Here is a 26,049-nt window from a genome sequence, read left to right on the forward strand (position 1 = left end):
ACATACGGATATACCAGTGGTATGTAGTGTACACACAGTTTATAGAGCATGCCAACAGGGCTGTATGGGGCAAGTAAAGCACCCCACATCAGAGAGTCTTTGATAAACCCAGGGTTGTGAGTTCAATCCTTGAGGGGACCATTTAGGGATCTGGGGGAAAAATTGGGGATTGGTCCTGCTTTGAGCAAGGGGGCTGGACTAGATGACCTCCTGAGGTCCCTTCAACCCTGATATCCTATGATTCAGAGTCTTACAAATTACAGTCTCTGGTGCACTTTGCTGCCCCAGAAACAAGCCCTTAGTCACAGACATTCAACAAATAAGAGAGTAGGAAAAGGAAAGAGGTGGAAATAGGAAATGTTTGTTATTTTCTATAGGAAATATTCTGAAAGAAGTACTGGTTGCTCTTTTACTGAGATGGAAGGCTTTTAAAAAAATCTTTTTAAAGTGCTTCCATGCATAATATATTGCTCTTTTTTTTTATGTATGCTATTTGTTCACCTGTATACGAACTATTACTCACACATGTCATTATAAGCAGTGTACTTACAATATATGGAAATAGCAAACTCCAAGGGGGTAATTACATAAAATGGAATACATTTTCCTGGCCTTAAATGTGTAAACACATTTTCAGAAATGGAATATGCAGCTGTACTAATAATGAGAGACATTTTGTTTCGCAAGTTATACAACTAAGAGGCATTTTGTTTCATAAAAGAAATAGGATTGACGAGCGGCTTTGCACAGTACAGCAGTAAATTAGCAACAACAACAACATTGTGCAAAGGATAATTAAGCATCACAATTTTAAAAGTGAAAAAAAAAACATTCTGGACCAATTTTTTAGCAATGGCCTTATTTTCACAGGAGCAATAGAACATCCATATTTTTGCCCTGGCAGTGAAATCAGTGCAAATATAACTACTAAAGGACGGCAGGCTGAAATTCTAGTCTTATGTCTAAAAATTAAGATTTGATTTTTTTGCCCCCTTTTCTTTGTCACTCCATCTCCCAATGACTCCTCTTGAACAGACCTACCTGAAGTACTCTCCTTTTAAGACATTGTTTGCTAACATCTCTGCAAGAATGCACCCTCTGTGAAGCTTGCATATGCCTCTTTATTACAGGTTACTCTTTCTGAGAGGTAGAGAAAAATACTTTATAGCCTGGTGATTAAGGCACTCATCTGGGTGGTAGAAGATGTGGATTTATATTTTCTCTCTGTCTGATTCAGCAGAGGGATTTGAATCCATATCTCCTCTACCTCCCAGGTGAACGGCTTAATCACCAGGCTATAGAGTCATTCTTGTTTTCTCTCTCTTTTGCCTAATGAATATTTATACCACATGAAACAGCTTCAAAAGGAGAGATTGAGAGCAACCCACCCCAAATTAACCTATAGCCTGGTGACTATGGCGCTCACCTGGCTAAAGGAGATCTGAGTTTAAGCCTCTGCTCCAGAATTAGTATGACCAGATGTCCCTATTTTATGGGGACAGTCCCAAAATTTGAGGATTTTTCTTATATAGGCGCCTATAACACCCCCCCACCACCACCCCAATCCTATCCCATCCTGATTTCTCACACTTGCTGTCTGGTCACCCTATTCAGAATGACAGGTTTCAGAGTAACAGCCGTGTTAGTCTGTATTCGCAAAAAGAAAAGGAGTACTTGTGGCACCTTAGAGACTAACCAGTTTATTTGAGCATGAGCTTTCGTGAGCTACAGCTCACTTCATCAGATACATACCGTGGAAATGGAGATTCAAACCTGGGTCTCCAGCACCCCAGGCAAGTTCCTGAACCACTGAGATACAGGGGGAAAGAGGCACATGTGGTTTTCTGACCCTGACCTAAAATATACAGGGGAGTCAAATTCATGAATAGCTTCAGGTTGACCAAAACTGCATATTTTGGTAAATAAACTATTCATCTGAAAAATTTCACCTAGCTTTAGTCACATTACAGTATTTAGAGACATCACAGTGTTTCCCAGTGTAGTGACCTTTTATATCACTTTTATATATTGTCATCACAAAATGAGCAGCATGTAGGGGGAAGAAGCAGGCTGGATGTAAAAAGGAGAGCTAAGTACCCAAAAACATCACTATTAGTATAGTAAAGAAAACACTGAATAATATTAAGGATTTTTGACAAAATAATATTGTATAATAGTTTACTAGAGTTTCAACAAGAATTTTTAAAATAAAGGCTGGAGTAGAAATATTAAATGGGAAGGATGACAAGACCTGGCAGAAGCATAGATTATTATGTTTTATTTTATCAAGGGACTAAATTTGACCCATTAAACTAAACTAAAAATGTAGTATTTTTATTTGCAGTTATGTATTTGGAAAGAAATGGAAGGTGCACAAATACACAGAAAGGTTCTTTATTTCAAAATTGTAAAAACATAGCTGTGAATTCTCCACACTTCCAAGAGCAAAGAGGAAGAAGAAAGAATAGGAGAGAGGTTAAATGCATATTACATGTATATAAAATGTACAGACAAATACATATTATTTATATAAATACACATACACACACACACACATATATCCAAATTGTGGCTGGGCCAAGTGGGAAAGTTCAAGGAGGGAAATTTAACTTTCTCCAACTTGATTCCTTGCAAAGGGGCCAGACACAATCCCAACGCTTGTTCTCCCTTAATGCAAGGAGTGGTGGAACCTGTCAGAACAGAAGCATTAGACTCTCCAAAAGGTCTGGCTCATGGCTGCCCCCTCGTTCTACACTAGAGAAAATGGCAGAGAGGGTGTAATCCTGTGGTGGTATAGCTCTGCTCTAGCATGAGCTTCCCAGGGCCTCCAGAGCTCCTCACACTAAGTTAGCCAGAATACATATGAGGATTCCCAGTGCTGCATCCTCTGGGATGTGGCTAATAAACCATAACATAGCCCATAGATATCCATTTTTGATCTTCCTTCCTAAAAGATGTGAACACAACAGTCCAAAGAAAGGATCAGGAGTGAGGGAAGGGAGAGAAGAGGAATTTGTCCAACATCAGTGAGTTCTTGTTATATTCTGAATTATGAAAAAGTTAATTGATATCCATTGGTGAAACTGAGGAGATTGCCACAGCCATAAAAGAGTTTTGTTTCATATGATGCAGTCTTTTTTTTCCCAAAAAATTTTTACAAGGAAGCACAAGGGGCTGGGTAGCTGGGAAAAATGGAGAAAAAGTGCAGAATATAGAGGTTACTAATTGGATTTCAGAAAAAAGGTTTAATAATGAAATTTGGTTAAAGCAAACAGTACTGATGATAAGAAAGGTACACAAAAGAGCATGAGGGATTGAAAGATTGAGGAACGTAAAACGCAGATTCAAAACAAAACAAAGCCAACTTTAGAAATGAACTTACTGATAATAAGCCCCAACAGGTAACCTATGCAACCTAATATAACCACTGAGATTATATCCTTGAATAGTAAACTAGTCCTCTTATGAGTTAAATCCATGTGCTCATGGTAGTTATACATAGATTAGTCATATTCATCCATAGTAGTGTTGCTAAGGAAACAAAATAGGGTTGACTGCATTACTTTTTCTACAGCCGTTCACTCTACTGGTGCATGGCCATTTAACAGGCCTTGTTTATCTGCAAAAAGGCAAACATTTTATGAGATCATATTCATCATCCTTCTCACCTAACCTCCACATTACGGCGTGTCGCTTAGCTGTTGAGACCAAACCTACCTATTCACACATTTCGAGAGGAAATTTTGATTTACAATTCCTTATTGAGAGAGACAAGGGAGGTGCAGCAATATCTTTCATTAGACTGCCTTCTGTTGACGAGAGAGACAAAATTTCAGGCTAGACTGAGCTCTTCAGGTGCGGTAGAGGAGCTCTGTGTAGCTCAAAAACTTGTCTCTCTCACCAACAGAAGTTGGCCTAATAAAAGATATTACCTCATCCCCTCTGTCTCCCCAATATCCTGGCACCAACATGGTTACAACAATACTGTATACAAGACTGAGAGAGACAGATCATAATAAGCAATGGTTACAAAAACTGGGAAAGTAGGAAAAAAGACAGAACTCGGGTTACCAGAATAAGAGTACACAGTCACTTTGGTTATTACTGTGTGCTGGCTCATGAGGGTTTCATTACTGAAGCATTCAGAACATAATAGAGCATTCATAGTAGGTACTGGCCAGTGCTTTACAGAGAGAGAACGCTACTTGTGCTCCATAATATGGTGTCTATGGAGATCTATCATAAAACCTACCATTCTGGCTTCACTGTGCATGTCAAACTCACCTACATTGCTATAAGTATACAGCCTTACAGATTTCTGAATATCTCAGCACCCCAACTGTCTGTGTTTTAAATTATTTTCCCCTGTATTACCTTGCATTTTCCAGGCTGTAACACATTTTGCTATTTTATTCAAATATTTATAATTATGTTAAATCCTTTTCTATTCTTTATCTGCTCTCATTAGTGTTAACAATCCTTTCCAATTTAGTATTGTCTGCACAGCTCTCATCCCAAGCAAATTATAGTTTATTTTTCAAGTATGATATTTTGAATTTGTTATTGTGGATCGAATGCTCTTCTAGAGCATATTACACACACTCTCTCTCTCTCACACACACACACTCTCACACACACACTTTCCTTTACCCATTAATTTCATTAAGTAGTCCTTTTATGCGTTAGATGTTTACAGATTTTTGCCAAATAAGATGGGTTTTACAGAAGTGATTTTAACAGAAATGAGACTAGAGGTAAGCAGCTACATCTGGATTAAGGTTAGGGCTGCGGTTAAGATTGGGCATAAAGATGAGCTAGGATTAGGAATTTGGGTTCGGATTAGACTAGGAATAAAATTAAGGTTTACATCTGGGCCAATGTTTGGGCTAGAGTTAGAGTTTGTGGTCATGGTAAGAATTAGATTTAGGGTTACCCTAAGGACTATAGTTGCAGTAATGTCTAAGACTAGGATTCTTCAAGAGACAATCTCCCTAGGTTTACTTTTGAACAAACAACAGGCATTGCCTTTTTTTCCAGTCTTTTATACTGGGTCAACCTCAGTATTAACAGCATTTTATTAACAAATTTCAATTGTCAAGAGTAAATGTGAGATGGGTCATATGGACAGGTTGCAGATATTTATATATCCTTTTAAATTGTTTGTTACATTATTTCAACTAGGAATCCCTACATATATCTTAAGCAAACCTATACATGCAGTTTTTATCTATTCAAATTGTGATGCGGTAAAATTCACCCACCATACTCACCAAACTAAATCAATGGGATTCATACAGTGAACAATGTGGAAGATGGAATCCACTCCTGACCCTCAGGCAGGGCAGGGAAGTGGGCAGCTCTGCAGCCCATCTACAGACACTATTGCAGACTCTGGCATGGAATAACTGCCATGGCACCTATGCAGGCCACATACAGAGGTTCACAGTTACTGGATTGGGTCCTCTAGGGCCCATCCACAAACCCCTCTTTCTTAGGGGTACATGCTCTGCATAGAGAGTGTCACATACACCTTGTACATGGCAGGCTGCAGGTCTGCTACTATCAGGTCAGGCTTCTGTATCAGAGATGGACTGAGTACAGAGCTTCTTTCTCAGAGAGATACTCCAGAGATGTCTTCTATAAGATCCTTTAATGTATTGCCAGGTAAGGCTGAGGTTAGTTTAAATAAGGTATGTTACACATCGCCACCTAGTGGCTGAATACTATAATACAGTTTCAGAGTAGCAGCCGTGTTAGGCTGTATCCGCAAAAAGAAAAGGAGTACTTGTGGCACCTTAGAGACTAACAAATTTATTTGAGCATAAGCTTTCGTGAGCTACAGCATGCATCCGATGAAGTGAGCTGTAGCTCACGAAAGCTTATGCTTAAATAAATTTGTTAGTCTCTAAGGTGCCACAAGTTCTCCTTTTCATAATACAGTTTAGCATTCCATTGCATCTCCCCCTTTACACTCTACATTCCTACCATTTACAAAACATACACTATCACACGGTCTTTGAATTTCAGAACAGATCAGCCTGTTAAGGGTCTCTGAATCATACCGGTTTCCTAATTACATGATCTGAATGCATCATAACTTGGTTATCTGGCTGACCATTCGTTGCAATGACTCACTGTGATCAGTCTGGAATCTTTGAATTTTCTCCTTCTTCTGCATCTGCAACCTGTAGAGTTTGCTCTGTTGATTGTTGTTTCTGAGGAACAAACTGTAGATGTCTATGGTTTCTGCTGAACTCTCCACTGTTGGTCTCGATCATATATGATCTGGGCACTAAATTCTTGTTATGTACAACAGCTGAAGCTGTCAATCCTTTTTTTCCATCCTCTTTGGCACAAATACAGTCACCAGTTTCTAGACCTGGCAGTTCTCCAACGGAGTGATGTCTGTTGTACAGTGTTCATAAGCTTTTTTTGATTTTTTTATCCGATGTGGCTACTTTCTTCATATGTGGCTACTTTGGAGATAGGTTCCTTTCCAAAGTTGGAATAGCTGCTCTGAGTAGTCTTCCCACCAGGAGTTGTACTGGATTATATCCAATAGCTGCTATCGGTGTTGATCTGTAGCTCAGAAGAGCAAGGAATGGATCTCCTCTGGTAGGGTTTTCTTGGCTGTCTGTACAGCTCTCTCAGCCCTTCCATTCGCTTGCAAGTAATGTGATTCTGCTAGTAATATGATCAAAAATCATATTTCATTCAGAATGACTCAAATTCTGCTGCAGTGATTTGTGGTCAATTTTCTACCGCCAGTTGTTCTGGAATACCAAAATAGGCAAAAGTGCACTTCAGTTTCTTGTTAAAATTGCGACATGTTATGTCTTTCCAGTACATTGTTTCTACATACCTTCAAAAAAATAGTTCACTACGACCAGGTAATGAAGTCTTCTGAATTGGCATAAATCTGCAGTTGGTCTTCTCCAAGGTCTGTCTGATAGAGATGTTGTTATTAAAGGTTCTTTGTGTTGGTCTGTTAGCTCTGCAGTATTCACATGCAGATACTTTATTGTTTATGTATTTGCTCATCCTGGCCACGATAACAGCTGGTTGGTCTCTTCAGGGCATTCTGTTAATCCTTGATGACCTTCATGGATAAGATTTAGGATTTCTCCTCTCATTTTCTTCAGAATTATGATGCAGTCACCTTTAATCATGATCCTCTTAGTTGTCCATCTACCAGACAGTAGTCTCTTGTCACTACCTCAATGTTCTTTATATACATAGCCCAGCTGACCCTAACATATCTGGGAGATGTTGTGTTCTTCCATTGAAGACCCATATGTTAAAATATTGTCCATGAAAACTACAACTCCATTTGTATTTCTTAACAACTCTGCCATCTTTCTTTGAAAAATTTCAAGTACACTGGTAATCCCAAAAGGTAATCTTCAAAAGCAAAATTTCCCAAATAGTGATAAATATAGTCAGTTTAGCACTTTAAAGGAATTTTCCAAATGCACTCAAGGTATCCAGCTTGGAGAATACTGTAACTTCTTTCACTTTGGGGAGGAAGTCATCCAATGTTGGGAGGATACATTTTTCTCTCACAACTTCTTCATTAAGTCTTTTAGATCCATACAGATAAGTATTTTTTCTATATTTCTTAGTAATTGGTCTCACTGGGGCATACCATGCTATTAGATCAGATATTTTCTCAATTATGCCAATCCTCTCTATTCTCTTTAATCCTGTACCTCTTCATGAAGTAACGGGATAGGAATCCTGCAAAGTGTATGTATACCATATGGTTCAACGTGGTCTCTCTGAAGGTTATTTATACTGGCTCTACTTTCAAAAGTTGAATATCACCAAATATTCCATTGCGTTCTTCCACTTTTTTCAGTAGGCTCATCATGACTGCAACACTGAGGCTGAGAAGAGTGTTGGTCTTTGATCACATACTTTATGATCACATGTATGCTTTGTATACATAGCTTTTGTCTTCATAATCGTGTCTATGTTAAACTGGCTCATGCAGTTCAGAATATCTCTAGGGATAATCATAGAATCATAGGATGAGAAGGGACCTCAAGAGGCCATCTAGTCTGGTCCCCTGCACTCATGACAGGACTGAGTATTATCTAGCCCATCCCTGACAGGTGTTTGCCTAACCTGCTCTTAAAAATGTCCAATGATGGAGATTCCACAATCTCTCCAGGCTGTGTCAAATTATTTCAGCTGTGGGGGCAGGGGGGGTAGAAGGTGATTGTAAGTCCCTTTGGAGATGACAGGTTGCAGAAACAGAAGGAAAGAAGTAGCAAAGGTTGCAAACAGACGGAACAAAGCAACAAAGGTTGCAGGATCGATCTCATCAACATGCCACTCTTCAATGCCCCCAGAGAACTAATGTTTTGATAGACCTACAGAACGGACAGACCAGAAGCAGTATTTTGCAAGATTTCGAATTGCTGCAAAACTTTATAAGGAAACTGAAGATATACTGGTATCCTCTTTAATTTATGCTATGGGGAAGCAGGCAGAGCAAACCTTTTACCTTTATTGAAGACAGTCACAAAGATGACTATGAAAGAGTTTTGGCTATGTTTGATGCATAATTTATAGCATTCCTCTGAGCACACAATCAGATGCTGGCCTCCCTTAATGCAGTGGAACTCTTGCATGTAGAGCCCCTGTGTCGCTTTCATTCATGGGTGAACTTTCCACGTGGCAAACTGGATTTAAACATTAAGGGTTGGGTCCCCCTAGCCATAGTAATCTTAACCTTGATCCTGCAGGGCTTCCCTCCCCACCTAAAAAGTGAGCCCTGTTTTACTATTATCCCAATCTGAATTCATTAAAAATCAGAGTGTAGTGTTCCCTAGTAGCAATACCTCAGTCAAATATATATCCTTTTATTTCAGCAAAAAGAAACTTCTCTTCACACATTGATAAATATCTTCCAGACTGAAAGTCTGCTGGGGGGAAAAACGGATCTCATTTACTCTAAAGCTTTGAAAAGATAAATAAAAAAAAAGAGTAATTTTTCATGGGGCCTTTTTAGCCAACCAGAAGTGAAATTTGAATATTTTTTTTCCAGAATGTTATTAAAACTATTGCAGTAGATAGGCCAATTTTCTTACTATGTACGGAAAGACAACCAATAGAATGAAGAAAGCACAATAATGACTGACCTAAATTATGAAATAATGTTCCCCTCAAAAATGAAAGCTATATTATTCCTAGGTTCTCTACAGTGGTTCTAGTACACATGTAAAATGATAGGGTACGAAAAAGAAACAAACAAAAGAACTTCTGGAGCTGTGTGTGTGTGTGTACACCCACACACCACACCCTTGTGTACACTCACTCTCTCCCCAGGGGGAACATTCTGCCTGCCGTAGGAGAAGCATGTATAACTCACTGGCGAGAATGTGTTATAGGTCTCCCTCTATGCCGATCCACAGAGGATGCAAGTTTTTAAAGAGGACCCTAATTCAATCCCTGTTCTGTGGAGCCTGGCCATCACATGTACACACTGCTACACTTTTTCATTCCTCACATTTATACCAGTCCTCCCCAGATGTATGTCTGGTTGTGTGTGTGTGTGTATGTGTATCAATCACACACATGAGACTGCCATCCAGTGAGTAATATGCTGCATTTTGTAAAGGGGCATAGCAACAGGCTCACCGCCCCTGACTGTCAGGATCTGCCAGTAGACAAAATGTTTCTTCTGGAGTACATCTCCACACTTCTCCTAATGCAGGTATGTGCTTTAAAAGTACAATTCAACCCTACATCTGGGGACAAGAGAGTGAAAGAAAACAATTATAAAAAGGCATTGAAAAGTCCCTTACCAATTGTCATAACTTTGGAATGGTCAGAATTGTCTGGACTCAAGAAGTGAGTTATTTCCTTATTGGAAGAGAAATGAGTTGCCATAGGACATAGAATCAGTAACGTATCCAAGCCTATTTATGCCTAATACATAAGGTAGTGTATCAGTTGTGTATTCCAGTTGTTTGAGTCAGTCTATAGAGGTCAGGGTACCCTGCCTTAGCCCTTTGTGTGGCCAGAAACTACCACTGCTGACTGAGCCACTCCTTGCCAGGGGGCACTCGTGTTAGCGTACCTGTAACCATGGAGCTAGGGTGCTAGGACTGTGCCTCGAGGGCAATAAACCTAGGAAAGTGCCTTTGTCACCAAACCGTGCCAGTGGTCTTTCTTTATGAGTAGCATCCAGGCCTGCTGAATTAACATGCTGCACTATCTACTAATAACATTGGTGCTCCAAGAGCAGAAGCACTGAGCATTACTGCATTACAGCATTACCGAGGCAACAGCCTTCCAGCTTCCAGCACTTAACCACACTGGGTGGTACTATCAAGGTCTGCTAAGCCAGCTATCTGTGCAGAGCTGAACAGAACACTGAAAGAACACACACACACAAACCCACTGACGCACCTCTTATGCAAAGGGAATCCCCAAATAGCTGTATAAGCTTGATTTCCAGTTGCTTTGCACTGGCAGAGTGGGGCATATGAGCCAGATGGTAGTGGATCTGGCTCAATAACTGCAAATACCTAAATTGCTGTTAATTTGTTTGCTTGTGCTCAGACCTTTTTGGATATAAGAGGTGCATTGTGGGGAGTAGCATGTTTCTTAGTATTTCTGAGAGTCTCTGGAATACAAGTGATTTCTGATCTGGTGCTGTAGTTGTAGGGCCTGAGAGTAAAGAAATACTATTTTTTCCACTAAAAATTTTGTTTCCAGTTTCTGAACTGCCATCCTTTCAGATTTTAATGTTATCTTTCTGAGTTTTATGCTCCAACCCATTTTCAGTGGTAATGGTTTTTATGGGAATAAGCACCAAAAGAGCAAAATCTGATGATGTTGGACACGCAAGTGTGGCTCACACTGAAATCAATGAGAGCCACACAGAGAAACTGGGAAAAGATCAATCAAGATTAATGGAGCCTATTTCTAAATCCGTTAATTCATGTAGTTTGGTGAGAGAGATGCAGCATGAGAGTTTTTAATTGTGAAAGTGTATGACATATCTCCATCTTTACAGTACATCTTTTTATTTTATAGAAGTGTAATATATCATTATGCAAGATATGCTCATAAAAATAAAGTTAAAAAGCATTGAGTTTCAGGAATTCCAAATTATGAAGAATTTGAGAACTGCTGGCATGAGGAAATATAGAAACTGTCTTTCCACAGGAACAAGCTTGGGGCCAGATCCTCAGCTGGTGTAAATTGGTTCAGCTTTGTTGACCCCAATGAAACTAAATCAAGTTACATCAGGTAAGGATCTAGCCCCTGGTGCCTTAAATTTTCCCCTTGCCTTACAGGAAAGAATTGTCTTTTTTTAAAGGAACCCAGTGGTATCTGATGGTATTCACCCCATATAGGGCATGAAGTTCCCAGGAGAAATGGTGGAACATTTGACATATCCACAAGTATTTTATTAATAAACACACATAACAAACAATGAACCTCCCCTTGATATCATTGTGCCTAATGAACGTTAATACACATATAGTCAATGCAAGACAGAATAGAATTCTAAAACAGAGACTGTTTCATGTAGTAGTGTGACCAGTTACTAACAACACCAGAGAGAAATGCCTACCTTTAAAACTGTCTGCAGTACGGCAGAATGTTTTTATACTATATAATACAGCATAACATATACTGCAAAGAGCTAAGGTAACTCAATGTAAGTAATCAAAAGAAATGTGAAGTTAGATATGTATCAGTCCAAGTGTCTACTTCCTTGTCATTTGCAATGTACAGTACATGTTGTATGCATGTCTGCTGTGTACTGTATGTTTGACAGCATGCTATGGTACACGTTGCAAAAGACTAGAGAACTTAAATTACTTTAGGTCAGTTTATTCCTTTCACTGAAAGCAAGAAAGAAAGAAAAGAAGTTAAAATGCTAAGAGGATCAACTGGATCAACATCCCTGAGCGAAATGTGGGAAAAAATAAATCAAAATGAGGACAGAGATAGGCATCATGTTTTTTCTTTCAAGGATAAACAGAGTGCAAAACTTTGAACATCCCTTCTGGTGTTTCAGCTTTTCACATCTAATTCTTTAAACCTCCGTTATATCAGCTTTGCCAATTATAAAGATTTATAAAGATTTTATAAAGATTTTGTCACCTGCCATTGTAAACTCCTAGTATTTCTCATTTTACCAACGTGACAACTGCCCCTAACACTTATAAATATTGAAGATCATTTTCCGCATAATTACCTTGTGAAGTCTGTCATCTCCATCATAATCACACACATCCTCTTAGCCAAAACTATGATGTCATTGCTGGTGTCATCCCATATTTCAATCTCTGCATCAAGCTTCCTTTTGACTTTCTTGAAGTCAGCCACTTGCTCAGCTATCTTTTCTTTTTCAGCCTCTGGCAGCTGAGTCATCTTAGCCTGAAACATAAGATAATTTGATTTGCAAAATGCATGTCTGTTTCTAAGAGTAATTTCTTTTTGGCAAAATCACTGGACATTACTAAATATATGTTTTAAATATACATGGGCCCGAACCAACACCTCCAATCTGAACACCTTTCAATTTCATAACTGGGCCTTATCTCTAGAACAATACGAAGTGAAATTCTGAAATGTAATACTCCTGAATTTTGAGTAGATCCAAATCAAATTCATGCTTTGAAGTTCAAGTCCATCTCCAATACTCACCTTCTAACCAAAGATGACGCCTCTTATTTTTTAATGGTAATCATCAATTGTCTTTGGAACTTTTCTGCAGGGATTCTAACAATGGGAAAAGTCAACCTCCATTCTATGGTCAGTTCTCATCTCCATTAAGAAATTCATGATGAGAAGCATATCAGAATCGCCAGTCAGCTCAAATAACAAAACTCTGAGCGCAAGCTACATCTAAAAGGACTAAAATATTAATTATTGTACCTATGAGAATAATAGTAAAAAAAACCCCATCAAACCCACATATGCAGAACTCTGAAGATGCTGATGTCTTCTTGAATATGAAGGTGATCTGGGTGAATGCAGAAACAAATTGCTAATCATTCTTGTAAATAAAGCCCACTATTCTGCTTTGCCCTAGTTTGTGGCCCTTTTTACTCATTTTTTCTGCAAACTTTTACGCAAATGATTTTTTCTTCACCAGAATATTCAAACACAAAAGCATCCTGAATACCAACATATAGCGCCCTGCCAAATTCACAGCCATGAAAAACATGTCACAGATTGTGAAATCTGGTCTCCACCCATAAAATCTGGTCTTTTCTGTGCTTTTACCTTATACTATACAGATTTCACGGGGGGGGGAAGGGGCAAAGAGACCAGCGTTTCTCAAATTGGGGTTCCTGACCCAAAAGGGAGTTGCAGAGGGGTCGCAAAGTTATTTTAGGGGGGTCACGGTATTGCCACCCTTACTTCTGTGGTGCCTTGAGAGATGGATGACCAGAGAGTGTCGGCTATTGGCCAGGTGCCCAGATCGGAAGGCAGCGCCCTGCCAGCAGCAGCACAGAAGTAACTGTGGCAATACCATGCCATGCCACCCTTGCTGCTGCCTTCAGAGCTAGACAGCCAGAGAGTGGCGACTTCTGACTGAGGGCCCAGCTCTGCAGGCAGCAGCGCAGAAGTAAAGGTGGCAACACCATACCGTGCCATCCTTATTTCTGCACTATTGCTGGCGGTGGCTCTGCCTTCGGAACTGGGCTTCCAGCCAGCAGCCACCGCTCTCCCCTGCCCAGCTCTGAAGGCAGCACTGCCGCCAGCAACAGCGCAGAAGTAAGGGTAGCAGTACCGCAAGCCCCGCCCCCCCCATAACCTTGTGACTCCCCGCCCCACTTCCTTTTCGGGTCAGGATCCCTACAACTACAACACTGTGAAATTTACGATTTAAATAGCTGAAATCATGAAATTTATGATTTTTTAAATCCTATGACCATGACATTAACCAAAATGGACCGTGAATTTGATAGGGCGCTACTAATATATATCTATGATTGTATTCACACCAGAAATGCACTTGCAGCTATTTTGAAAGCTATTTGTGGTTCAAAGCTGGACAGGGCCCTGTAAAACTGAGTAAGAGGAAGCTCTACTATTCAATTCTTCCCCACGCCCCCCATTTAACTGGTTCTGCGACCAGAATTTCTTCTCACTGAGAGAGAACGTGTGCACATGCTACCGTATGGATGTACTGTGCCCTGGAGTCAAGCAATGACAAGACAGGTCAGGAATATTCATCTGACCAAATTAACTATTTTTGCTCTTGTAGGCTTTGATTCCATCCTTAGTTTTTGAAAGATGTGGGGACATCCTTTTATACAAAGCAAGGCCCAGCAACTCAAATCTAGAGCCCTGCAAGTAGCAAGAAAAGCAGAAACCACAGCATTGTCATCCTCATCATACATTGCTACACAAACTAATCAGAAGCCACAAACCATATTACAGGATTCCCTCATAAACTTAGACCAGCGGCAGAAAGGTATCATCATCACAGAGAGCGGAAGTCATAGCTGCCAGTTGCTCCAGGAGCTCTTTTCTGCTTAGCTTCAGTCCCAGTGTGGTCTAGTAACTTAGGCAAGTATGTTGGTCTTTTCAACAGCAAAGTACAGAGGCTCAAGGGAATACAAAGCAATTTTTCCACATGCAGCAAAAGAAATGAAGGATGAAGAAATGCATCGGAAAATGGAGATTCTCCCACCCACCCCTTTTGTCGATTATACATGCATACAGAGATGCAGATGAAAAGAATTGTAACATAATTAAGCTCAAGAACAATAAAACAGTGGGTAAAGAGAAATAATTATGACATGCTGCCTGGCCCTAGTACCACTTGCCTACTATTGAGACCAATACTCATACTCTATCTCATCCATTATCTTTGTGGTCCTAACACTGGATGAATCCACTTGGAGCTTAGAGACAATGAGGACAAGCCAAAAGTCCTCCAGACTGTTCCAAAAGGAACACTCTCCACAGTCTGATCTGCCACATCCTCCTCCGAGAGAAGTACAGTAGCAGGTTTGGATCAGGCCCCTGCAAATGCACACAGCCATCAAGCCAATAAACTTATGCTCCCATTTGTTAATGTCTCTATCTGCCTGAGGAGGTAAGCAGCAATGGCCTCTTTAAATCCTGGGTCCATGAACAAAAAAAAGCCAAAAGTATAATGTCCTTGAATATGTATTCATCTGAGGCAACACACAGCACTTTTGAGGGCAGTTCTAGACCTTTGTTGTCGTTTGCCTGATCATACCATGCAGAGAGTTCACATTTTTCTCCAATAGAAAGATCAGTGGAATGCACTGGCTAATATTAGAGTCATCGCTGCTGATGAACCTCAGGGCAACTGTCAAAGGCCCTCAGAATGTCACAATATTCTTATATGAAATAATGTTGTATGAGAGATGGAAAATATACCACAGTTGCCCATTTTTCAGAGTAGCAGCTGTGTTAGTCTGTATTCGCAAAAAGAAAAGGAGTACTTGTGGCAGCTTAGAGACCAACAAATTTATCTGAGCATAAGCTTTCGTGAGCTACAGCTCACTTCATCGGATGCAGTTGCCCATGTTACCTCTGTAGCTAGAGAGCTTAGGCATTGAGACAATCAAATAAAAAAATACACACAGAGAGCTGACTGCACCTACGTGCAAAATTAGGATTGTGCAAGTACATACAAATTACTGAGTGTGAATGTGACAGGAGAAAAAATGGATAAAAAGCCGCTAGTGAATATGACTTATGTGTCTTTCTTCCGAAATCATGAAGGAGTCCAGTCTTTTAAAATAAGGGATACATATACACAGCAAAATGTAATCCTCTTTATTGTTGAAAAGAGTAAAAGAAAAGGTTTAAATGTCCTAGAATTCTCCACACTGGCTTGCCACCTGCCATTTCTCTCTCTCATTCTCTCTCTCTCTCTCTCTCTCCCTAAAATGCTCCCCCACCTTCATCTTAAGAACTGAGATCCAATAATTCATTTAGGCCCTTATCCTATTTAGAAAAATTAATTAATCCGATCAGGATTTAAAAAAAAAAAACAGACACTAGCATGTGACTTAGGTAACCAGATTAATGCCTTGAGCAGCAAATCATAAATATTGCATACTCAAATGAACAGTCTTGGGGCTCTGGCTGGGCAGACGAATAACCATCATATACTTGATTGCAGGATTGGGCCAGAGTGAGTAGTTCACAAACAATCCATTTAGGGTTGCCAATTTTTGTTGGATGTTTTCCTGGAGGTTTCATCACATGACATCATCTTTAATTAAAGATTAATCTTTAATTCCTGGAGACTCCTGGACAAATCTGGAGTGTTGGCAACCCTAAATCCATTGGCTAGAAGTGTTCCAGACAAAGCATTTAATCAGATACAAATTGAGAATAAATATGTACAAATTACTGTGTGCTGACAATTTGAAAACAGAAAAGGGGGCTAAATGTTGTGAGGGAACCCAGCTGGCAGTTTTAGTCCAGTAGGGTTTATCTTGTAGGATGGGGAAGGTGTCGGGGTATGTTTTTATATCTGGGCCATTGAGTCTGAACACAAGGGATCTATGTTGATTCCCCATGTTCCTGTATTTAACTTTTACAGTATGGAAAATTCTGAGCATTTTATATATTTAAATGGTGACTGAAGTCTTTAAAGGTTTCTTTTGTTCCTGAAGGGATATTAAGGTATGTCCTACAGCCATCACCACACCCAGAAATATAGCGTAAACTCCTTTTAGAGAATTCTCTGGAAAAGGGATTCTTAGATTGCTTGAACTGCCCAATATCCTGTGAGAGAAAGACTGCCACTCCTATAGTTGTTTCATTAAAATAGATCTTGATTTGATTGTATTTGGTTGATTTCATTTTTAACATCTCCTGGTAACGCAGAGTGCTGGCAGTTAGAAGCTTTTAAGGGCTACCCCCCCTCCCCCCCTTTATGAGCAAGATTGTCAGTTAGCAATCTGCCCCAAGTAACATTCAGCATGTAATTGAACTGGCCCAGGAGCACAGCAGGGAACTGACTGTAACTCAGAGTCACAATGTGACCCCAGGTTCCACCTTGCTTCACAGGGAAAATAACCTACCATGAGTCAGTATCAGAAGTAGATTACCTCCCCTGCCCTGCTGACTCAGCAATACTTGCTGGAGCATTAGGAAGAGGTAAAGCCAAGGACCCGTCCACTTCCCAGCTCCAGAAGGAGGGGGAAGTAGTGGCACTGTGCTATTCCCCCCACTCTTCCCCTGGGTTTCAAGCCAGTGCAAACATTCCAAATGTGTCCAGTGTCACCTGAAAATTAACATCTATGGAATTTGTTAAAAAATATGTAAGGTGAAAAGTTACCTTACTTATGGGGGACTCACAAAAATATTGAAAATGTGCTCCCCACACATATTATTCTAAAATACATTTTAAATAAAAAGTCATTAATCTGATAAATGATGAATATTGGCTGCAAGATCTGAAGTTTGTAGTACCAGAAAACCCCATAAACTGCTATGGATTGCGTCACGAAGTGATTTTTTTTTTCCTTATCAGAAAATACTGCATTTCATTTCCACCAGAAAATGCAGGACAACTTACATCAACTAAATAGGAATAATTTTAACGACTGCTGTCAGAATGAAGGAAACACAAATGCAGACATGGTTCAGTTACCAGTCAGCTGAAAAGAAATCTACAGCTATGTTGAGTAAGTTATTTAAAATTGTGCAGATTAGTTTAGCTGGAACGGAAAGCAGGCTTCCTCCAATCTTGAATTCTGGTTATTCTATCCAACTTCAGTGAGTTTTATCCAACTTCAGTAAAAAATTGAATTCAGTACAAAATAGATACCACAGATGCAGACATTTAGAGAGTTCCTCAGTTTTAAAGCCACTGACTCAGACGCTTACATCCCAAACTGGCAATAGATATGGAAGGCAGCTACTATCGGTCTTTCTCACTAGCATAGATCCTTGCTGTTCATAAATCATAGAATCATAGAATATCAGGGTTGGAAGGGACCTCAGGAGGTCATCTAGTCCAACCCCCTGCTCAAAGCAGGACCAATCCCCAATTAAATCATCCCAGCCAGGGCTTTGTCAAGCCTGACCTTAAAAACTTCTAAGGAAGGAGATTCTACCACCTCCCTAGGTAACGCATTCCAGTGTTTCACCACCCTCCTAGTGAAAAAGTTTTTCCTAATATCCAACCTAAACCTCCCCCACTGCAACTTGAGACCATTACTCCTTGTCCTGTCCTCTTCTACCACTGAGAAGAGTCTAGAACCATCCTCTCTGGAACCACCTCTCAGTTAGTTGAAAGCAGCTATCAAATCCCCCCTCATTCTTCTCTTCTGCAGACTAAACAATCCCAGTTCCCTCAGCCTCTCCTCATAAGTCATGTGTTCCAGACCCCTAATCATTTTTGTTGCCCTTCACTGGACTCTCTCCAATTTATCCACATCCTTCTTGTAGTGTGGGGCCCAAAACTGGACACAGTACTCCAGATGAGACCTCACCAATGTCAAATAGAGGGGGACGATCACGTCCCTCGATCTGCTCGCTATGCCCCTACTTATACATCCCAAAATGCCATTGGTCTTCGTGGCAACAAGGGCACACTGCTGACTCATATCCAGCTTCTCGTCCACTGTCACCCCTAGGTTCTTTTCCGCAGAACTGCTGCCTAGCCGTTCGGTCCCTAGTCTGTAGCTGTGCATTGGGTTCTTCCTTCCTAAGTGCAGGACCTTGCACTTATCCTTATTGAACCTCATCAGATTTCTTTTGGCCCAATCCTCCAGTTTGTCTAGGTTCCTCTGTATCCTATCCCTGCCCTCCAGCGTATCTACCACTCCTCCCAGTTTAGTATCATCCGCAAATTTGCTGAGGGTGCAATCCACACCATCCTCCAGATCATTTATGAAGATATTGAACAAAACCGGCCCCAGGACTGACCCCTGGGGCACTCCACTTGACACCAGCTGCCAACTAGACATGGAGCAATTGATCACTACCCGTTGAGCCCGACAATCTAGCCAACTTTCTACCCACCTTATAGTGCATTCATCCAGCCCATACTTCTTTAACTTGCTGACAAGAATACTGTGGGAGACCGTGTCAAAAGCTTTGCTAAAGTCAAGAAACAATACATCCACTGCTTTCCCTTCATCCACAGAACCAGTAATCTCATCATAGAAGGCAATTAGATTAGTCAGGCATGACCTTCCCTTGGTGAATCCATGCTGACTGTTCCTGATCACTTTCCTCTCATGTAAGTGCTTCAGCACTGATTCTTTGAGGACCTGCTCCATGATTGTTCCGGGGCCTGAGGTGAGGCTGACTGGCCTGTAGTTCCCAGGATCCTCCTTCTTCCCTTTTTTTAAAGATTTAAATCATATAATGTAGCCAGGCATTGGAGTTCTTGACCTCTCAGGGAGTCTCCCTGATGTCTATTCTATAGAATTGGAAACTCTTAACTACAAGTCAAAACAAAAATTTCTGTACTGTCAATTGAGCCAGTATTTTAAATGATAAATTGATTATCAAAGTGTCAATTGGAAATCATTTTTAAAATATACCATATTCAGACCAGAAATTAGATTATCTCCAAAAGATGGGGAAGTGGTACTCTCACCATGCTCTCACTTATAACACTTTGGTTTCTTAATTGTTTTATAAGTTTATGGACTCAGCCCAACACGCCAGGTCTACATTATCACAGCCACAATCGGAAAATACTCCAGCCATTGGATACAGTATGCATGTTTATCAGGTATAAAAACCATTCCAAGATAAGGAAAGACAGTTGTATGAGTTACCCTTCCCTTCAGGATTAAAGTAACTCAAACACTGATTTTAAAGAGAACAATATGACTTCTGCAGGCTGGCTGGCCTTGATGTGAATAATTTTTGTACTGAATCAGCTGAAAACAGTGAAGGACCAAATAGTCCCATGCATACTGAGAACATCATTACCAAAATGATGTGTTGGATGCCTGCATGCCAAACCCATTACAAAATAATTTCTTTTACATTATTTCTGGGTAAGGTTTTTGCATAGGAATCAGATTCTTGAAAAAAATTACCCTGAAATTCTCTGTGAAATTATCACAGCCAGTCAAAAACTCAAATCAATGAGCTGGACACTCTGCATTGCTCCACTGGCACAAAGCACTTTTAAGCATGAATTCAGCTATTAAAAGGGTAGATGAGACACACCATAGATGCTCCCGTGCTCCCTCCCGTGCCTGTGACCAGTACAGAGGGGCATATCCAGCCTGGTCCTGTTATGATCTCTGGCTGCCATAAAGGTTTCTCAGAACCATTGGAAGTCAGCGTAACTGGAGCAGCCTTTAGGTGACTGGACTAATGCCAGGATGACCCAAAGCCTGTGGATACAAAAGGCAGGCTTAAAGCCAATTTTGCATCACTTTCCTAAACTGTACCGAGCACTCCTTCAGCTGCAGCCGAGGATCTAACTCAATATCATCACAGGTGGAAAAAACAAGTGGTTCTTAGACTATTATAAAAAATAATTAAAAGAAAAGAATATTGTCCTGAAGGTGTTACTGGAAAGCAAGCAGCAGGACAGGCACTCTACACAGATACCCTGAGGTCCAAGAATCCTTGCAGAACTTTGGCCTCCATGGTTCTGAGCTCATAGATCCCTTTCATCCCACTACTAACCTTCCCTTCTCTCAAAGTGAATGATGTGGTGTAGCTATTGCATAGTCACTCACATTTAAGTAATGGATCTATCTTCTAATATGGTGACAGTTATTACAAAACTGTGGTTACACTGCAATTACAATATAATTACACTGTGGTTATTCTTGTTTATAACAAATTACCACTAATTCATATAACTGGAAGGTTAAGAAGGTGACTGAATTACTTATATTATCCTTTTAGTTTTATAAGTAATTCATGTATTTTTGGAATCCACATACATGACGTAGATTTTATTTACACTGTGATTACTCTGTCACACAGTTAATTTTCCTAGTTATATGAATTACTAGCAATTATAGGTTTCATAAAGCATATCCATGGTGTAATTACAGGCACCAAATTAGAAAGTGTAACTGACAATTTTATGTAGTATTTTCAATGTTTGTTTTAAAATGTAAAAAAGCATGAAACTGACCAAATATACAGGCAGATCAAAATCGTGATAAGATCTTTGTAACTGAGGAACTTGGTGTTTGTTTGTGACTGGGGAGCTCTACTAACTGAAAATAATGCAAGAAATTAAATGGAAAGAAAGGAGAGCAAGGGGTAAAGAGGGAAAAGGGATCAAAAGCAGGAGAGTACTGTCCATTTGACATAGCAAATATGTAACTATCTTTTTTCTTATCTTCTATCAGCTGATGGAGAGGTCTAACACTCCCAGCCCACAGTTTTAATAATGTTTGAGTCTAGCAATGGAGAGCCATGTTTAGCAACCATAAAAAAGAGGAGATTTTAATAGGAGAACCATGAGGTATGATGTTTTGCTTGTGCATTCAGAGTAACGTTTTCCAAGTGGAATATGACAATTTATTCACTGGAACGAAGTGACCAAGGAAAATCATAAAATGCTATCCCGCTGACCTTGATTTTTCTTTAAGCTCTCTGATACTGCACTGAAAACATATGTGGCAACAAACCCAAAATTACATCCACAGCTTTTTAAGTGTGGCGTTGTCAAGGTTCCTCCCCTACTCTGAACTCTAGGGTACAGATGTGGGGACCTGCATGAAAACCTCCTAAGCTTACTTTTACCAGCTTAGGTTAAAACTTCCCCAAGGTACAAATTAATTTTATCCTTTGTCCTTGGAATATCCACTGCCACCACCAAACTCTAGCTGGGTTTACTGGGAAACATAGTTTGGACACATCTTACCCCCCCAAAATCCTCCCAACCCTTGCACCCCACTTCCTGGCAAAGGTTTGTTAAAAATCCTCACCAATTTGCATAGGTGACCACAGACCCAAACCTTGGATCTGAGAACAATGAAAAAGCATTCAGTTTTCTTACAAGAAGACTTTTAATAGAAACAGAAGTAGATAGAAGTAAAGGAATCACCCCTGTAAAATCAGGATGGTAGATACCTTACAGGGTAATTAGATTCAAAACATAGAGAATCCCTCTAGGCAAAACCTTAAGTTACAAAAAAGACACACAGACAGAAATAGTCATTCTATTCAGCACAATTCTTTTCTCAGCCATTTAAAGAAATCATAATCTAAAACATACCTAGCTAGATTACTTACTAAAGTTCTAAGACTCCATTCCTGGTCAATCCCCAGCAAAAGCAGCATATAGACAGACACACAGACCCTTTGTTTCTCTCCCTCCTCCCAGCTTTTGAAAGTATCTTGTCTCCTCATTGGTCATTTTGGTCAGGTGCCAGCGAGGTTACCTTAAGCTTCTTAACCCTTTACAGGTGAGAGATTTTTCCTCTGGCCAGGAGGGATTTTAAAGGGGTTTACCCTTCCTTTATATTTATGACAGGTGTGATTTTGCATCGAGATACAATGTAAAGGTAAATGTGAAATAACGATTTAAATTGAAAATCTGCTGTGATGAAAGTGCAGATTTATTTTGCCCAACAAATGAAAGCAAGTTTTTATTACTTCCATAACAAGCACAAATAGTTGCAAACTTCTTCACTACAGTAAAAAGATAATGGTGTTAGGAAGTTGAGGGTGGTGATGGGGAACCATCTTGCTCACATTTTGGTTCTTTTACAAAAGAAAATATTTTTTTAAAATAAAACTCAGTTAAATATATTGGTTAGCCTGTTTTTCTGTGATATTTGGGTAACTTCAAAGAGGGTATTATCTGCTGACTTCTGAGAGGTTTAGCCTTATTGTTATCCACCTCATTAGTCATAATACTAGGGATGGGCAAACTGGCATATGACAAATAAAACTAGGTTTTCATTGAATCTGACCATCTTTAAGTTTCAGATCAGTTTGGTGTCATAGATTCACACATTGTATGACTACTTTCCAAAGCCATTGCTTTTCAGGACACAGCGTGTAATCTGTAATTTAATTCATGCAGATGAGAGGACAGCAATTCCATTTTGTGGCAACTTTTGAAGTTTCACAATTTGTTTTCACTCCTCTGTGGAAAAAAACCCAAACCTTTCAAATGTTTTCTCAAAAACATGTGTGTCCATAGCTTAGTCGTTAGGGTGTTGCCCTGGGATGTGGGAGATTCAAGTCCCTAGTCTCCCTGACTCAGAGCAGAGTTTTTTATCCCAGGTCATTCTAGATCATTCATAGCAGGATCTCCCATATCCCAGCCCAGTACCCTAGCCTCTCATCAATAGAGTCAGTCTCTCTCTCTCTCTGATGAAAATTCTGTGGAAAGTGGTTCATCTGTACAAAACACTTCAGTAAAACCAAATATTTAGGCAAAGAAGTTCTAACCAGCTCTAATTGTAAGTTACATTCTTTCTTCCTAGATGTATGACCATAAATTTGGCTGCATTCAAATGTATGTTTTTCAGATATGCACAGCTTACCAAGTACACAGGTATGTATTTGGTAAAGGTTACTAACACAGATATGTGTTTTGTATGCAAGACTCTAGTGAATATTTTTCTGAGCATAGTACACAGTGTGGCAAGGGATTGCTCTTATAACAGATAACAAAAGTCCTGTCCGCTATCTCTTAATTAAAAGTCTTATTTTTTCTAGTATGTGTACAGCCATAAGGTTTTTTGACAAAGAAGTACTACATAGAAATCTGAAGATTCAAGAATTCATAGAAGAAAGAGTACATAGTATATTTTCATCGGTTGTAACTAGAGTCAGAGGGGAGGGATGGTTATTGACTGGGCACTAGGGGAACACAGAACATGGGTAGTTATGCTGGAAGCAAAATGGACAGAGCAGCACACAGCTTTTAATAAAGTTCCCCTTGTTCAACATAATGTGCAGTTAGCTTCACTCTTTGCTAATGAAACATGGTGGCAGAATCTGAGTTTTGAGTTCTTTTAAGTGCAGGAGCTGACAGCATGAGCAATGCAACTTGTTCTGTAGCCTCCCCAGTGGGCTTTGCAGGCACAGTCTTAGCCCAGCAATGGACCTGGTAGAAGGAGGAGTTCGAGCTATACACAGACTTGGCCATACAGGAGAATAACAACAGCTGGAAAGTAAAACGGTATTTTTTACTTTACTGGAAACAAGGCACCACCTCACCAGTGCCTCAATCCTCACAGCAGTCGTAGGAGACCTGGGGACCTATTGCCTCCCAAAGTGGAATAAAACTATGGAATGAAACATAGTTTTCATTACAGACCACTCCAAAGGGGAGGAGACAGACCCCTGACACATACTGACTGCTACCTGTAATTCTGGGGACTTGACAGACTCCTTAATTTGGGACGAGGATACTCTGCAGCAGTTAGGATCACCACCTACAGGAGCAGCTGTTCCAGGAAGGTGATCTTGAATTAGACAGATGCTTAGACATGTGGCATGCAGCAGAAGCCTCAAGAGAAAGGATGAAAGTCACAAGAGGCACAACTCCCCCAGAATTATATCCAGTGAGACTACAGCAAAGGAGACAGGTGGTCAGGCTTCCATATCCATAGTAAGATGCATTTAATGTGGGAGCCAGCAAGAGCAGGAAAAGAAGAAGTGCCCCACACTTGGACAGCTTTACAAGGAATGTGGCAAGTTGAACCATTTCCCCTTTGTAAGCATGTTGAGTTTTCTGCTTCTTGCAATATCATCTTAAATATCTATTTTGGGGGTCTTTTTACAGTGACAGAATCTATCTCAACATGTAATAATTAATTTCCTTTAAAACTCTGTGTCAAAAGTGTTTTGTGTGTTGGAACAAAACTGAATATTTTGACAGTCCCACAAGATGGGTATGAAGATTGGTACATTCTGAATTCATTTTGCTGGTAATTACTGGAGTGTAAAAAAGTATCTGAATATTAGAGTATTAAAAAAATTGGTGGGGGAAGTATTTTTCCCGTCTCTTTTTAGCTTTCCCCACTTTTTCCATTGCAGAGGTAGACGGAATACAAATGGAGAGAAAGTAGCAGTTTTCCCACTTTTTAAAAAAAATCAAAATTTTTCATTTTGAAATTTCATAGAAAATGAAAAAGCCAAAAATGTCATCATTGACAAAATACTGTTTCTCAATAAAATAACTTAAAATTGAATTTTTTTTGACGAGCCCTAATGAGTATATTCCACTGAAATTTGGTTTAAATGATGAGGGGAGGGGAAAGAAAAACAACCAATGTGAGAATAACAGAAAGTTTAAAATAAGTAACCATCACAGTATTTTAACCTGAACCTCCTTCATGTCCCTGTGTGTTCATGACATCGATTACGGATTCCATTCTTGCACCACTTTACACATTACTTTTTAACTTAGCACACTCTGTTTATCTAATTTTAGCCATCTCCCTTATACTGCCCTGCTAATGTGATTCAGCCCTATCCTGGAGGGGACTTACTTCAGGAGTGAGAAGTTAGTTTAGCTTCCATGCCACCATTGCCCATTCTTTCAACTGCTGAGCTCACCAAGATGGATTCCAGTAAGTGACAACTTTTGTACTATTTATGATGTAGGCAGGTATCCAGCCACAAAGAATCAGATTGAGGTCACCAAACTCATTTTGCACAGGAAACTGAACAGCTACCACATAATAGCACCCTTTAAAAATGCCAAGCCTGGGCGAGATTTTAAACCCGAAGATGAAAGGCTACATATCACATTGCTAATGCCCTGAGCCATCCAATAACTCCAGTCCCTTTCTTTACTGAAATTATGAGAACATATGAATTATGCAGGGAAATGTGATACTGCTGATGAATCATTGTTCTTGATAGGGATTATTGTGCTCTGTATTAAACATTAAAGCCACTATTAGCAGAAGTACTTAAAATTACAGAAGAAAGTTATTGGCACTATGCCCTGAATTCTTGTCATTACGCTTTCAAGATTCTGTGTTGCTTCTGGCAAAATTAAACTTATGACAGGTTTTTGGGTTTTTTTAATGACTTTTTTTACTTATGAAGATACCAAAATCTTCCCATTAACACAGTTAGGCCAAAAAAAAAAAAGCTCATCTAAATGAA

The 26,049-nt window shown here is 39.8% G+C and overlaps 1 protein-coding gene across 1 annotated transcript in view; it reads right to left on the minus strand.

Annotated features, from left to right (window-relative positions):
- Window positions 1–26,049, minus strand: part of CTNNA3 (catenin alpha 3) — a 909,177-nt gene that overhangs the window by 62,733 nt on the left and 820,395 nt on the right. Inside the window, exon 15 of the mRNA XM_077821324.1 lies at window positions 12,224–12,405. Within this exon, the coding sequence (XP_077677450.1) occupies window positions 12,224–12,405 (182 nt within the window). The remainder of the gene's footprint in view (window positions 1–12,223; window positions 12,406–26,049) is intronic.

This window comes from Eretmochelys imbricata, chromosome 7 (assembly GCF_965152235.1).
Source record: "Eretmochelys imbricata isolate rEreImb1 chromosome 7, rEreImb1.hap1, whole genome shotgun sequence".
Classification (NCBI taxonomy): Eukaryota; Metazoa; Chordata; order Testudines; family Cheloniidae; genus Eretmochelys; species Eretmochelys imbricata.